The 13,622-nt window shown below is 40.4% G+C and overlaps 1 protein-coding gene across 3 annotated transcripts in view; it reads right to left on the bottom strand.

Moving 5' to 3' along the window:
- Positions 1-9,666, bottom strand: part of LOC115105790 (protocadherin alpha-C2-like) — a 64,346-nt gene extending 54,680 nt beyond the window's left edge. The window contains exon 1 of one of the 3 annotated variants that reach the window (XM_065007440.1): positions 7,181-9,666. In XM_065007440.1, the coding sequence (XP_064863512.1) occupies positions 7,181-9,553 (2,373 nt within the window). In that variant the 5' untranslated portion in view covers positions 9,554-9,666. Of the gene's footprint in view, positions 1-585; positions 3,083-3,926; positions 6,465-7,180 lie in introns of those variants that run through there. The other 2 variants (XM_065007436.1, XM_065007438.1) reach the window with 2 other exon arrangements.
- Positions 9,667-13,622: the final 3,956 nt, after the last annotated feature.

The following is a 13,622-nucleotide window of genomic DNA, read 5'->3' as shown; positions in this document are numbered from 1 at the left end:
ACTAATGAATATGACGTTGGTCAAACGACAAAGTACAACAATCAGAGTGCATCATGTCTTTCTTTATACAGTTCAAATGTGATACCAGTTTGAGTATTACTAGGCGTACTAGACTACACATAGAAAAGGCTGAAATCGACGTTATTTTTAGGAGCAATAGATTACGAAATAAAATGTAAACGTCTGGATAGGCTGCTATACTCAATAGCACTTTGACAGACAAATTTAACCAAATATCTTTACAGCAGTTCATCAACAGTAGGCAACAATGATATTGTAAGAAACGTTTTGGATGTTGAAATTATGCAGGGTCGAGAAATAATCATATACATTTGTCACGGTAAACGATACTACTCTGAAGAAGCAACGTTTCTGATCGAGATCACAACAAGACTATAATTGAAAGCGCAACCTTCCTCAAAGATGAGGAAAATAGGGAAAGGACAACTCACCAATCTGCTGGAGAGGACAGTTTCTCCCACGGTGTCGCTCTCCACCAGTGTGGTGCTGATGCCACCAGGGCTCTCCACAAACACTTCTAAAATATTTTGTAATAGTTGGGAAAATCTATATTTATTGTCTTACCTTCTCTGTGTTAGGGAGTGTTCGTATCCTTTGAAAAGTGTCTCCTCCATTAATACTGATCAGCTCACCATCAGCAGGTGGAAACGGCGTGGGGAAAACTACTACGTCACTCTTCAGTGTGTCAGAGCTGAAACACACGTCAAACTGCTGAGTAGATTTGGAGTAAGACCAGCTCCCGTCAGGATGTGTGGTGATCATTGGGGCGCTGCACCTGCTGAAACTGCCGTCTGTCCTGTGGCATTTCACAACTATTAAACTGATGAGGCTCAGTAGAAATATCACTGATACTGACACAATGGCGACGAGCAGATACAGATTTAAATCTGAGAAACTTTCCTCCCTTACAGGCAGTTGTCTGAAAGTTGTCTGTGTGTCATCTGTACTTTCAACGATCACAACATCAATAGACACAGTCGCAGACAGGGAAGGTTCTCCATTATCAGACACCAGAATGAAAAACGAGAGAAATTTTAAGTCATTGTCACTCATGCGTCTCGTAGTCCGTATTTCTCCGTTGTTGGTTCCTATTCTGAATAGATTGGTCCCCTTTGGTTCAGAGATGTGATAAGAAAGCAGCGCATTATAACCAGAGTCGGCGTCTACAGCCCTGATCTTGGCCACAAAGTATCCCGCTTCAGCAGAATAAGGAATGTTCTCAGAATTAACGGAGCCGTGGTCAGAATAGGGCGGGAGAATCACAGGACTGTTGTCATTCTCATCGAGGATAAAAACGTTGACAGTGACGTTGCTGCTTAGTGGAGGAACACCAGAATCTGTGGCCTGAACTTGGAACTGGAACTGTTTTACTTCTTCATAGTTAAAAGACTGCATGCTATATATCTCACCAGTTAAAGAGTTAATGTTTATCATTGTAGACAAGGGTATTGCATTATTGCCTTCTAAAAATGAATAAGACATCTGAGCATTTTCATTCATATCAGGATCATGCGCAGTCAAGCTGGCAACAAGCCCTCCAACGGGACTATTCTCCTTCAGATAGACAGTCATTATTGGTCCTGAAAAGCGAGGCGCGTTGTCATTCACATCAGCGACATACACAATAATGACACTGGTACTGGAGAGAGGTGGGATGCCTTCATCTGTAGCTGTAACGGTCACATTGTACTGGGAACCACTCTCTCTATCTAGAGATCCATCTACTACTAATGAGTAATAGTTTTTATAGGAGGATTGCAATTTGAATGGAACAGAGCCTACTATTTGACAGTGTACTTTTCCATTTACACCCCTGTCTTTATCAGACACTGTTATTAGACCAACAGCTGTACCTGATTTTGCATCTTCTCTGACTGCATTCATCATTGAAGTCACTGATATTTCTGGGGAATTGTCATTGACATCCATCACTTCTATCAGGACTTTACAGTGTGTTGCACGGGGACTAGAACTACTGTCTTTGGCCTGTACTTGTAACTCAAACGCAGCATGCTCTTCGTAATCAATTGTTCCTTTAACTGTAATTTCACCAGTGACTGGGTTTATTTGAAAAAAGTCCAGTGCGTTTTCCTCCCCATGGCCTATCAAAGAATACATTATTTCCCCATATACTCCTGAGTCCACATCAGTTGCGTTAATTGTTATTATAGGTGTGCCAGCAGGGAGGTTCTCAAATATACTTATTTTATACAAATGTTTGCTAAATGTCGGGCTATTATCGTTTACATCTATCACATTAATAAATATATTTAATGTCCCGGATCGTGGAGGTTTTCCTCCATCAACACCAGTCAGAAGGAGCACGATAACCGCTTGTTTCTCTCTGTCTAAAGCTTTCTGAAGCACTAAGTCAGCAGACACCGTTTTCTCACCGCTCTGTACATCCAGAGAGAAGTGCTCATTTGGGCTCAGTTTGTAGGTTTTAACAGAGTTACTGCCTATGTCAGCATCATTAGCTCTTGGTAGGGGATATTTTTCACCTGGAGAGGTAGCTTCTGTGATATTCAATGTATGATCACTTGTACGAAATGAAGGTGCGTAATCATTTATATCTAATACTTGGATCTCTAAACGATACATGTTGAGAGGGTTCTGTGAAATGGCCTCCAAGTTTAGAGAGCATTTTTGACTGGTCATACAAAGCTCCTCTCGATCGATTCTTTCTTTCACAAACAGAGCACCGGTCTTTAAATTCACATCAAAATACTTATTGTTAGATCCGGATACAATCTGAAACATACGAGACTCCAGTTCTTGAACATTGAGATTGAAGTCCTTGGCTATATTCCCAACAACGGTTCCCTTGTTCACCTCCTCTGAGACAGAATAGACAATCTGACCGGAAGATAAATCCCAGAAACAAAGAAGCTGCACAACCGTAATCCAACAATTTCCACAATGCATGGAATGACCCATCGTTAAATACACGGGAATCCAACACTTTCCGTATTCTATGAGAAAATTATGAAGATAATAAGGCAAATATTTTACAAATATACTCTCACGAAAGATCTTTCGTTTCAAATGGAATCTGGCTCTGTTATTCTGACAAAAGCCTGCACAACACTGACTGATAGTCTCAGAAGGAGGGGCCCTAAAATAATTAAATCATGGGTTCATATCCACGGTCTACAGCGACACCGTGTGTTTTTCTTACTAAATGGACATGGCACCGCTCAATTAGAAATAAGCACATGACCTACATCTGCATCATGTCTTTGCCTGAAATAAAACGGTTTAATAGTCTAAGTAAAACATTCTGCTTCATTACAAGAAGAGGCAAATAGTACGCCAATTTATTTCACTTGTGGTTTACTCTATATAATTTAGAGACCACCTACCACTTTGACTAATCAATAGCACAGCACTTGACATAGTTATCATACAGGCTTCCGCTATAGGTATTAGTAGTTGAAAAAGAAACAGAGAACTGAAGGTTATAACCCTTATGGTTGAATACATTGCAAAAGGAGATGGGTCACAACATTTAGGCAGTTCACAAAATGAAGCACTAAAGAAGATAAAGAAAAAGACACATTCTTAATTGAATAATGTGGAAGAATGACTATGAGAAAACTGATGCTTAATATTTTGTGCCCGTTAATTCTAGTTATAAAAGAGAAAGGTGTCACAATTTAAGGTTAATTGAAAGTCGAGAGACGTTAACACAACCCCTCAAAGATGAAGAATTTAAAGAAAGAACAACAATGTATACTGCTCGTCATTCACCAATCCACCGATGGAGATGGTTTCTGTTGCGGCATCGCAGTCCACTAGCATGGTGCTAAAATCACCAATGCTGGAATCTCGGCAGATTTCACGAGCTCTGCACTAAAACGTTAATGAAACATTAGAATATTGGTAAAATAAAAATATGTTCTTACCTTTTCAGTGTTGGTAAGCGTCCGTGTCCTTTGGAAGGTATCCCCTCCATTAATACTGATCAGCTCACCGTCAGCAGGTGGAAACGGCGTGGGAAAAACGACTAGGTCACTCTTCAGTGTGTCAGAGCTAAAACACACGTCAAACTGCTGAGTAGATTTGGAGTAAGACCAGCTCCCGTCAGGGTGGGTGGTGATCATGGGGGCGCTGCACCTGCTGAAACTGCCGTCTGTCCTGTGGCATTTTACAACTATTAAACTGATGTGGCTCAGTAGAAATATCACTGATACTGACACAATGGCGACGAGCAGATACAGATTTACATCTGAGAAACTCTCCTCTTTTACAGGCAGTTGTCTGACAATTGTCTTTGTGTCACCTGTATTTTCAACGACCACAACATCAATAGACACAGTCGCAGACAGGGATGGTTCTCCATTATCAGACACCAGAATGACCAACGGGTGAGATTTTAAGTCATTGTCACTCATGCGTCTCTTAGTCCGTATTTCTCCGTTGTTGGTTCCTATTCTGAATAGATTGGTCCCCTTTGGTTCAGAGATGTAATAAGAAAGCAGCGCATTATAACCAGAGTCGGCGTCTACAGCCCTGATCTTGGCCACAAAGTATCCCGCTTCAGCAGAATAAGGAATGTTCTCAGAATTAACAGAGCCGTGGTCAGAATAGGGCGGGAGAATCACAGGACGGTTGTCATTCTCGTCAAAGATAAAAACGTTGACAGTGAAGTTGCTGCTTAGTGGAGGAACACCAGAATCTGTGGCCTGAACTTGGAACTGGAACTTTTTTACTTCTTCATAGTTAAAAGACTGTAAGCTGAATATTTCACCAGTTATAGAGTTAATGTTGACAATTGATGAGGGCGATATATTATCACTTTTACTTTCCGATAGAGAATATAATACATGCGCGTTTTCCATTTCATCTGGATCATATGCACTTACACTAACTATCAGACCACCCACTGGACTATTCTCCTTTAGAAACATGTTAATAAGATGTTCTGGAAAACGGGGTGGGTTGTCATTCATATCAGAAATGTATACAGTAACAACACTGGTGCTGGAGAGAGGTGGGGTCCCCTCGTCCATAGCAATAATACTGATGTTGTAGTGAGAACATTTCTCTCTGTCCAGAGGCCCGTCCACAACTAACGAGTAGTGATTTTTGTAAGAAAACTGCAGTTTGAAAGGAACAGTATCACTTAACTGACAATTCACAATTCCATTTTTACCCCCATCTTTATCTGAGAGCATGACTAAAGCAACAGCAGCGCCAGACTTTGCATCCTCTCTTACTGTGCTCATGAGTGATGTTATTGCTATCTCTGGAGCATTGTCATTTATATCCACTACTTCCACCAACACTTTACAATGTGTCGTTTTTGGAGGTTGGCCTTGGTCTGCAGCCTGGACTCGCAACTCAATCCCAACGTTTTCTTCATAATCGACATTACCTTTCACTGATACATCCCCAGTATATGGGTCAATAGCAAATATACTAGATCCTTTTGCATTCCTGTTACCAACAAAATAGTAAAGAATGTCACTGTTGATACCCTCATCCAAGTCTGATGCGGTGAGAGTTAATATTTTGGTTCCATTTGAAACGTTCTCCTCAACTTTCACTTTGTAAAGAGGTTTGCTGAAAATTGGAGTATTGTCATTAGTATCGAATACGTGTACAGTGATCTGTAATGTCCCAGATCTGGGAGGTTTTCCTCCATCAACAGCAGTTAGTATGAGCTTCATCACAGCCTGTTTCTCTCGGTCTACAGCCTTCTGTAACACTAACTCAGCAGACAAACTCTGATCTCCACCGCTCTGTACATCCAAATAAAAATGTTCATTTGGACTTAGCTTGTAGGTTTTCATAGAGTTACTGCCCCCATCGGCATCCTCAGCCACTGGCAGAAGAAATCGCTCTCCCGCAACAGCGTTTTCAGAAATATTTAATGTCAGAAAATTTTCTATGAAACAAGGTACATTGTCATTTGTATCCAAAATCTCTATTTCAACACGAAAAACATGTAAAGGATTGTGCGCAATGGCCTGCATATTCAAATAACACTTCACATTGGTCTCACAAAGCTCCTCACGGTCGATTATCTCATTCACGAACAGAACACCAGTTCTTAGATTTACATCAAAATACTTCTTGTTGGATCCGGATACAATCTGAAACATACGTGACTCCAGTTCCTGAACGTTGAGATTGAGATCCTTGGCTATATTCCCAACCAATGTTCCCTTGTTCACCTCCTCTAAAACAGAATAGACAATCTGACCGGAAGATAAATCCCAGAAACAAAGAAACAGCACAATCCGAATCCAAAAATATCCACAATGCACGGAATGGTCCATCTTTATACACAGACCTTCTGATTCTTCTGTGAGTTGTTTATGATAGATTTATAATATTGCTAAGCAACGTTTTTATGTAAAAACTATCTCTATATTAGTATACAACGGTTGTGTCTACACACAGGCCTATGTCGAGTGCGTTCTCGTCTCAACAACTCGCTTGACTGTACCTGCCTCATCAGTGGAAGTGAGGAGAGGAAGGAGAAGCCCCATATAGTTATCAACTGAATAATCACGGTCTACAGCGACACCAAGTGCTTTTACTCTGCTCTTAAAATTAATACAGATGTGACTGCTTTAGTTATTCAAGATGTTGGTATCTATCAGAAGAGTTCATATAAAAAAAGATCATCCAATGAACAACGCTTTGCTGATCCTCTCAAATGTAATTTATTGCTTAGCCCTAAATCTGACAAACAGCTGATGCCCAGTAGTCGAACTCAATGGTTAAATATTCCGTGGTGTGCATATACATTTAAATAACTTTACCAGTTACTGCGTCAACCATAAACCATTAAAAACTACACTAATTTGACAGATCCAAAAGAGGATCTGATATGGGAGAATATGAAACAACTTTCCTGCAAACTAATTGAGAAAACGTGAGCAAGAATTAGACTGACACAAATCAAAGCAAGAAGCCATATGTTGCTGTCCCTGGTGCTGAATTGTAACGCTACATTCTGCATCAATTTAGAGGATAATAAAAAAAAAGACCTATCCTAAACCGTACCCATACAATTGGAACCGTCTATGTAAATTACAATAAATCTCGGGAATTTGAAAAATATAATGTGCACACACAAGATAATAATGCTAATAAAATAAATCAAGACGTGACAAAAACATCCCATATCATGAACAGTTCTCCTTACCTTCTCTGATCTCGGAAGCGTTCTTGTTCTTTGAAAAGTGTCTCCTCCATTGATACTGATCAACTCATCATCAACATGTGGAAACGGCGTGGGGAAAACTACTACGTCACTCTTCAGTGTGTCAGAGCTGAAACATACGTCATACTGCTGAGTAGATTTGGAGTAAGACCAGCTCCCGTCGGGGTGGGTGGTGATCATGGGGGCGCTGTACCTGCTGAAACTGCCGTCTGTCCTGTGGCATTTTACAACTATTAAACTGATGAGGCTCAGTAGAAATATCACTGATACTGACACAATGGCGACGAGCAGATACAGATTTAAATCTGAGAAACTCTCCTCCTTTACAGGCAGTTGTCTGAAAGTTGTCTGCGTGTCACCTGTACTTTCAACGACCATAACATCAATAGACACAGTCGCAGACAGGGAAGGATCTCCATTATCAGACACCAGAATGACCAACGGGTGAGTTTTTAGGTCATTGTCACTCATGCGTCTCTTAGTCGTTATTTCTCCATTGTTGGTTCCTATTCTGAATAGATTGGTCCCCTTTGGTTCAGAGATGTGATAAGAAAGCAGCGCATTATAACCAGAGTCGGCGTCTACAGCCCTGATCTTGGCCACAAAGTATCCCGCTTCAGCAGAATAAGGAATGTTCTCAGAATTAACGGAGCCGTGGTCAGAATAGGGCGGGAGAATCACAGGACTGTTGTCATTCTCATCGAGGATAAAAACGTTGACAGTGACGTTGCTGTTTAGTGGAGGAACACCAGAGTCTGTGGCCTGAACTTGGAACTGGAACTGTTTTACTTCTTCATAGTTAAAAGTCTGCATGCTATATATCTCACCAGTTAAAGAGTTGATGTTTATCATCGTAGACATTGGAAGGTTGTTGCTAGTTTCTGGCATTGAATATGTAACTTGAGCATTGCCATTGACGTCGGGGTCAATTGCAGTCAAGCTTGCAATTAAATCTCTCACAGGACCATTCTCCTTTAGAAACATGTTTATTGTTAGTTCTGAAAAGCGAGGTGGGTTGTCATTCACATCAGAGATGTCTACTGTTATAACACTGGTACTGGAGCGAGGAGGTGTTCCCTCATCTTTAGCAATGATGGTGACATTGCACTGCGATGCGCTCTCTCTGTCCAGAGGTCCGCCCACTACTACAGAATAATAGTTCTTATAAGTAGAGATAAGTTTAAAGGGAACTTCTCCGACTATGGCACACAAAACACGTCCATTTTTACCTCCATCTTTATCTAATGAATTTATAGATGCGACAACAGTGCCAATTGGAGAGTCCTCTTTCACTGCGCCCATGTGTGATGTTACAGCTATCTCAGGGGCATTGTCATTCTCATCAAGCACTTCAACTAAGACTTTACACTGCGTGCTTCGAGGAGGGACGCCTCTGTCCTTAGCCTGTACACGGATCTCAAATGCTGTACTTTCCTCGTAGTCTATTTTGCCTTTAGAGGTGATAACTCCCGACTGCGGATCAATGGAGAATATTTCAGCATGTTTCGCATCTCCCTTTGCCGTTAAGAAATACATTATATCTCCGTTTACACCCTCATCAAAATCAGTCGCATTTAAAATAAGAATTGTCGTTCCACTTGGGACATTCTCAGGAATCTGAACTTTGTAGAGTTGTTTGCTGAAAGATGGGGAATTATCGTTTACATCAATAATGTTAACAATAATCTGTAATGTCCCGGATCTAGGTGGTTTTCCTCCATCAATGGCAGTCAGCACAAGCTTGATAACAGCCTGTTTCTCTCGGTCTAAAGCTTTCTGTAGCACCAACTCAGCAGACACCTGCTCTCCACCGCTCTGTACATCCAGAGAGAAGTGTTCATTTGGGCTCAGCTTGTAGGCTTTCACCAAGTTACTGCCAACATCCATGTCCTGGGCTTCAGGCAGAGAAAATCTCTCTCCTGTAGAGGCATACTCAGTAATATTAAAAATATGAACTGTCTCTCGGAATGATGGTGCATTGTCGTTTATGTCTAAAATATTGATTTCTATGCGGTGGAGATGTGTTGGACCTTTCAAAATGGCTTCAACGTTTACAAAACACTTGACTGAATTCTGACACAGCATCTCCCTGTCGATTATTTCATTGACATACAGAAGCCCAGTCTTCCGGTTTACGTCAAAATACCTCTTATTCGATCCAGTTACAATCTCAACTCCTCTCGATTCCAAATCTTGCACATTTAGATTGAGATCTTTGGCTATATTCCCAACAACTGTGCCTTTATCCACCTCCTCTGAGACCATGTAGACGATCTGTCCTGAAGACAATCCCCATGAACAAAGCAATACAAAACACTGTATCCAAACATGTATTCTACGGTCACACAAATCCATCGCTGCTCAGTTCCTTGACACTGTAATCGAGATTAATCCCAAATTGATCAAATTGGTAGGCCTGCGATAAATCCGCGACATTCCACCCAGCCGATTTATCTGTGCAGCAAGGTATTCCAATGTGTTCTTAAACAAAGCCTTACTACTATGCTAGCCTAGATCTACACATCCTGTAGCAAAGGATAGGAGGAGCCCGGGCTTTCTAAATCAGGTGCATTTCTATCGTGGTCAATAGCGTCTCCCAGCGTCGAAACACAATAATAGTAACCCATTGCTGAACAGAACAAATGTAAAAACACTTCAATGTGAAAATAATAGTTACAGCCTGTGGGTCTTTCTATGTCCCTCTGTATACCCTCTGTGACTTCTAGGAAGATTTGAAATCACTTAAGCCCTAAAAGTCCTTTTCACCATCATTGTAAAGCATAGGTTATTTTGTTGCTTTGACAAAGTCATTTCTGTAGATAATTATTTATTTAATGTGATTAGTGATTCAGTTTAAGGAGAAATAAACCTGTCTCTTATTTTAAGGTCAACCCTGTTACGTGAACTGAACTCGTATTTTAAAATGGTGAAACTATAATTTTTTAACCTTCACACTATCAACATATTTTACATACATGGAATACCAACTGGGGTCATTTTGACCCCAAGAAGAAACACATTTTAAAAAGCAACAATCAGTCAAATATAAACTTCATTTTTTTCTAAACCAATTTAGATGTATAAATACAGTTATCAGAAATAAATCAACAATAACCAAAACAGACAGATATTTGAGCAAAATTACAGTTAATTTGCATATTTTGCAACACAAAAATATAAATGTTTCATAAAGTGCAGCTTTTTTCCAAAATACAATAAAATCCATATATGTACTAAAAAGCTGATTGACCATCATTTGATTGTAGTATCACTTAGTTTTTCGAATGTTTAAGTAAATACTAATTCATGTGGTAAAAATGACTGCCATGTAAAGGGGTGGTACACAAAAATGTGAAATACACTTAATTTTATTGACAAAAAGTGATTCATTCATTGATTCTGAGAGGCAATGACCAAAAATATGGCTTAGTTTTCTTTATTTACTTACCCCACAGCAAGCATTACCATTGCTGCTAGCAAAACAATAGGAGTGGTAGGGCCTAAGGCAGGACGCTTAAAAAATAATGGCCAAATACTCAAAGTCACTTCAAACCAAATGTTATAGCAACCCAAATGCCATAAGTTCCACATATATAAAATTGTAGGATATTGTAGGAACACTGATATTCACAGTGTCTTCAGAAAGTATTCAGACCCCTTGACTTTTCCACATTTTGTTATGTTACAGCCTCATTCTAAAATTGATTAAATAAAACGTTTCCTCAGCAATCTACGCACAATACCCCATAATGACAAAGCGAAAACAGGTTTTTAGACATTTTTGCAAATGTATTCAAAACAAAAAACAGAAATACCTTATTTACATACGTATTCAGAAACAGGTGCATCCTATTTCCATTGACCATCCATAAGATGTTTCTACAACTTGATTGGAGTCCACCTGTGGAAAATTCAATTGATTGGACATGATTTAGAATGGCACACGCCTGTCTATATAAGGTCCCACAGTTGACAGTGCACATCAGAGCAAAAACCAAGCCAAGGTCAAAGGAATTGTCCGTAGAGCTCCGAGACTGGATTGTGTCGAGGCACAGATCTGGGGAAGGGTACCAAAACATTTCTGCAGCATTTACTGTCCCCAAGAAAACAGTGGTCTCCATCATTCTTAAATGGAACAAGTTTGGAACCACAAAGACTCTTCCTAGAGCTTGCCGCCTGGCCAAAATGAGCAATCGGGGGAGAAGGGCCTTGGTCAGGGAGGTGATCAAGAACCCAATGGTCACTCTGACAGAGCTCCAGATTTCCTCTGTGGAGATGGGAGAACCTTCCAGAAGGACATCTCTGCAGAACTCCACCAATTAGACCTTTATGGTATTGGTCAGACGGAAGCCACTCCTCAGTAAAAGGCACATGCATGACAGCCTGCTTGGAGTTTGCCAAAAGGCACCTAAAGACTCTCAGACCATGAGAAACAAGATTATCTGGACTGATAAAGCCAAGATTTAACTATTTGGCATGAATGCCAAGCGTCACGTCTGGCGGCAACCTGCCACCATCCCTACCGTGAAGCATGGTTGTGGCAGCATCATGCTGTGGGGATGTTTTTCAATGGCAGGGACTGGGAGACTAGTCAGGATTGAGGCGAAGAGCAATGGAGCAAAGTACAGAGAGATACTTGATGAAAAACTGCTCCAGATCGCTCAGGACCTCAGACTGGGGCGGATGTTCACCTTCCAACAAGACAACGACCCTAAGCACAACGCCAAGACAATGCAGGAGTGGCTTCAGGGCAAATGTCTCTGAATATCCTTGAGTGACCCAGCCAGAGCCCGGACTTGAACCCGATCAAACATATCTGGAGAGACCTGAAAATAGCTGTGCAGCGATGCTCCCCATCCAACCTGACAGAACTTGAGAAGAGAAGAATGGGAGAAACTCCCCAAATACAGGTGTGCCAAGCTTGTAGCGTTAGACCCAAGAAGATTCCAGGCTGTAGTTGCTGCCAAAGGTGTTTCCAAAAAGTACTGAGTAAAGGCTCTGAATACTTATGTAAATGTAATATTTCAGTTTTTTATTTTTTATAAATTAGCAAACATTTCTATTTGCTTCGTCATTATGTGGTATTGTGTGTAGATTGCTGAGGGAAAAAAAACATTTTAGAATAAGGCTGTAACCTAACAAAATGTGGAAAAAGTCAAGGGGTCTGAATACTTTCCGAAGGCACAGTATATAACATTTATCGTAGAATAACTACTTATGTAGAATACATACCAATACAGCACTATGTGTACATTTAGAAGGTAGCTGGTTTCTGCATTACAGTAATACTAAGTATTCATCCCACTGACAGACTTTAATGAGCTGTTTTGACTGCAACTTAGCATATATGTAAGGTAATTTTGTACACAGTCATACCTAGTTCTAACCAGTTATAACCATAGGCGAGTACATAAGGTGCTCCATCTCAGCAGATGATCTGTCTGTCTGGTCAAATCCATGATGCAGGTCCCCCTCCACCCTCTGAGGATGGGTATAACTTCATATTATGTCTCCAGGGAAACCTGGATTCAATCATTTTTTAGATTAGCCATAGAATAACACATTTTCAGGGAATACACACCAATACATTTTAGTAGACACTCTTTTGCAGAGCGACTACAAGGATAAATTAAGGTTAAGTGCCTTGCTCAAGTGCACATTGATAGATTATTCACCTAGTCGGCTCTGGGATTCAAACCAGCAACCTTTCAGTAACTGGCCCAACGCTCTTAGCCATTAAGCTAACTGCAGCCCCATACAGCTTTCTGTGTAGATTCAGAGAGTACCTGAGTTCTGTGTTGCAGATTTTTAAAATATTTATACCATTGGCAGACTTTCATAGGCACGAAAAGAAGGTAATTTTGGTTTTGCACACAGTCATATGATACGTGGTATAAAAAGTACAATCATAGGCAAATACATGGGGAGCTATATCTCTGCAGGTGATCTGTCTGTCTGGTCAAAATCACTGATACAGGTCCCCATCCACCCTCTGATGATTAATAGTTTGTCTCCAGAGAAACCTAAGATAAAGATCCATCTAACAAATTACTATAAACGAAATTAGACGTTTTTGGCTGGGGTCAAAATGACCGCAAATGACTTAATAAAACATGTCCATATTGATACAGAAACACTAAACAGTGATTTAATTTATTAAGAAAGAGTTGATTCACAAAGTCATGAAGATTTTGAAGAATTTAATAAACCACCTTTGGGCTATGATAACAAATATTCCTCTGAGGTCAAAATGACCCCAGTCGCCAGTATGAGGGTTAAATAATATTTTCAAAATGAATATTGAACATCTAATAGTAAAATCCTAGCGTAAAAGCAGGTGAGCTGATTCTACTATTTTTGGCCATTTTCTGATGTTTTGTGATGGGAAACGGAGCGGTCAAGCATAACACGTCAAGCCTGTCAC

Source organism: Oncorhynchus nerka, linkage group LG22, assembly GCF_034236695.1.
Source record: "Oncorhynchus nerka isolate Pitt River linkage group LG22, Oner_Uvic_2.0, whole genome shotgun sequence".
Taxonomy (NCBI): Eukaryota; Metazoa; Chordata; class Actinopteri; order Salmoniformes; family Salmonidae; genus Oncorhynchus; species Oncorhynchus nerka.
The sequence above is the reverse complement of the archived record's forward strand: the minus strand, read 5'-3'. Positions and strand labels throughout refer to the sequence as shown.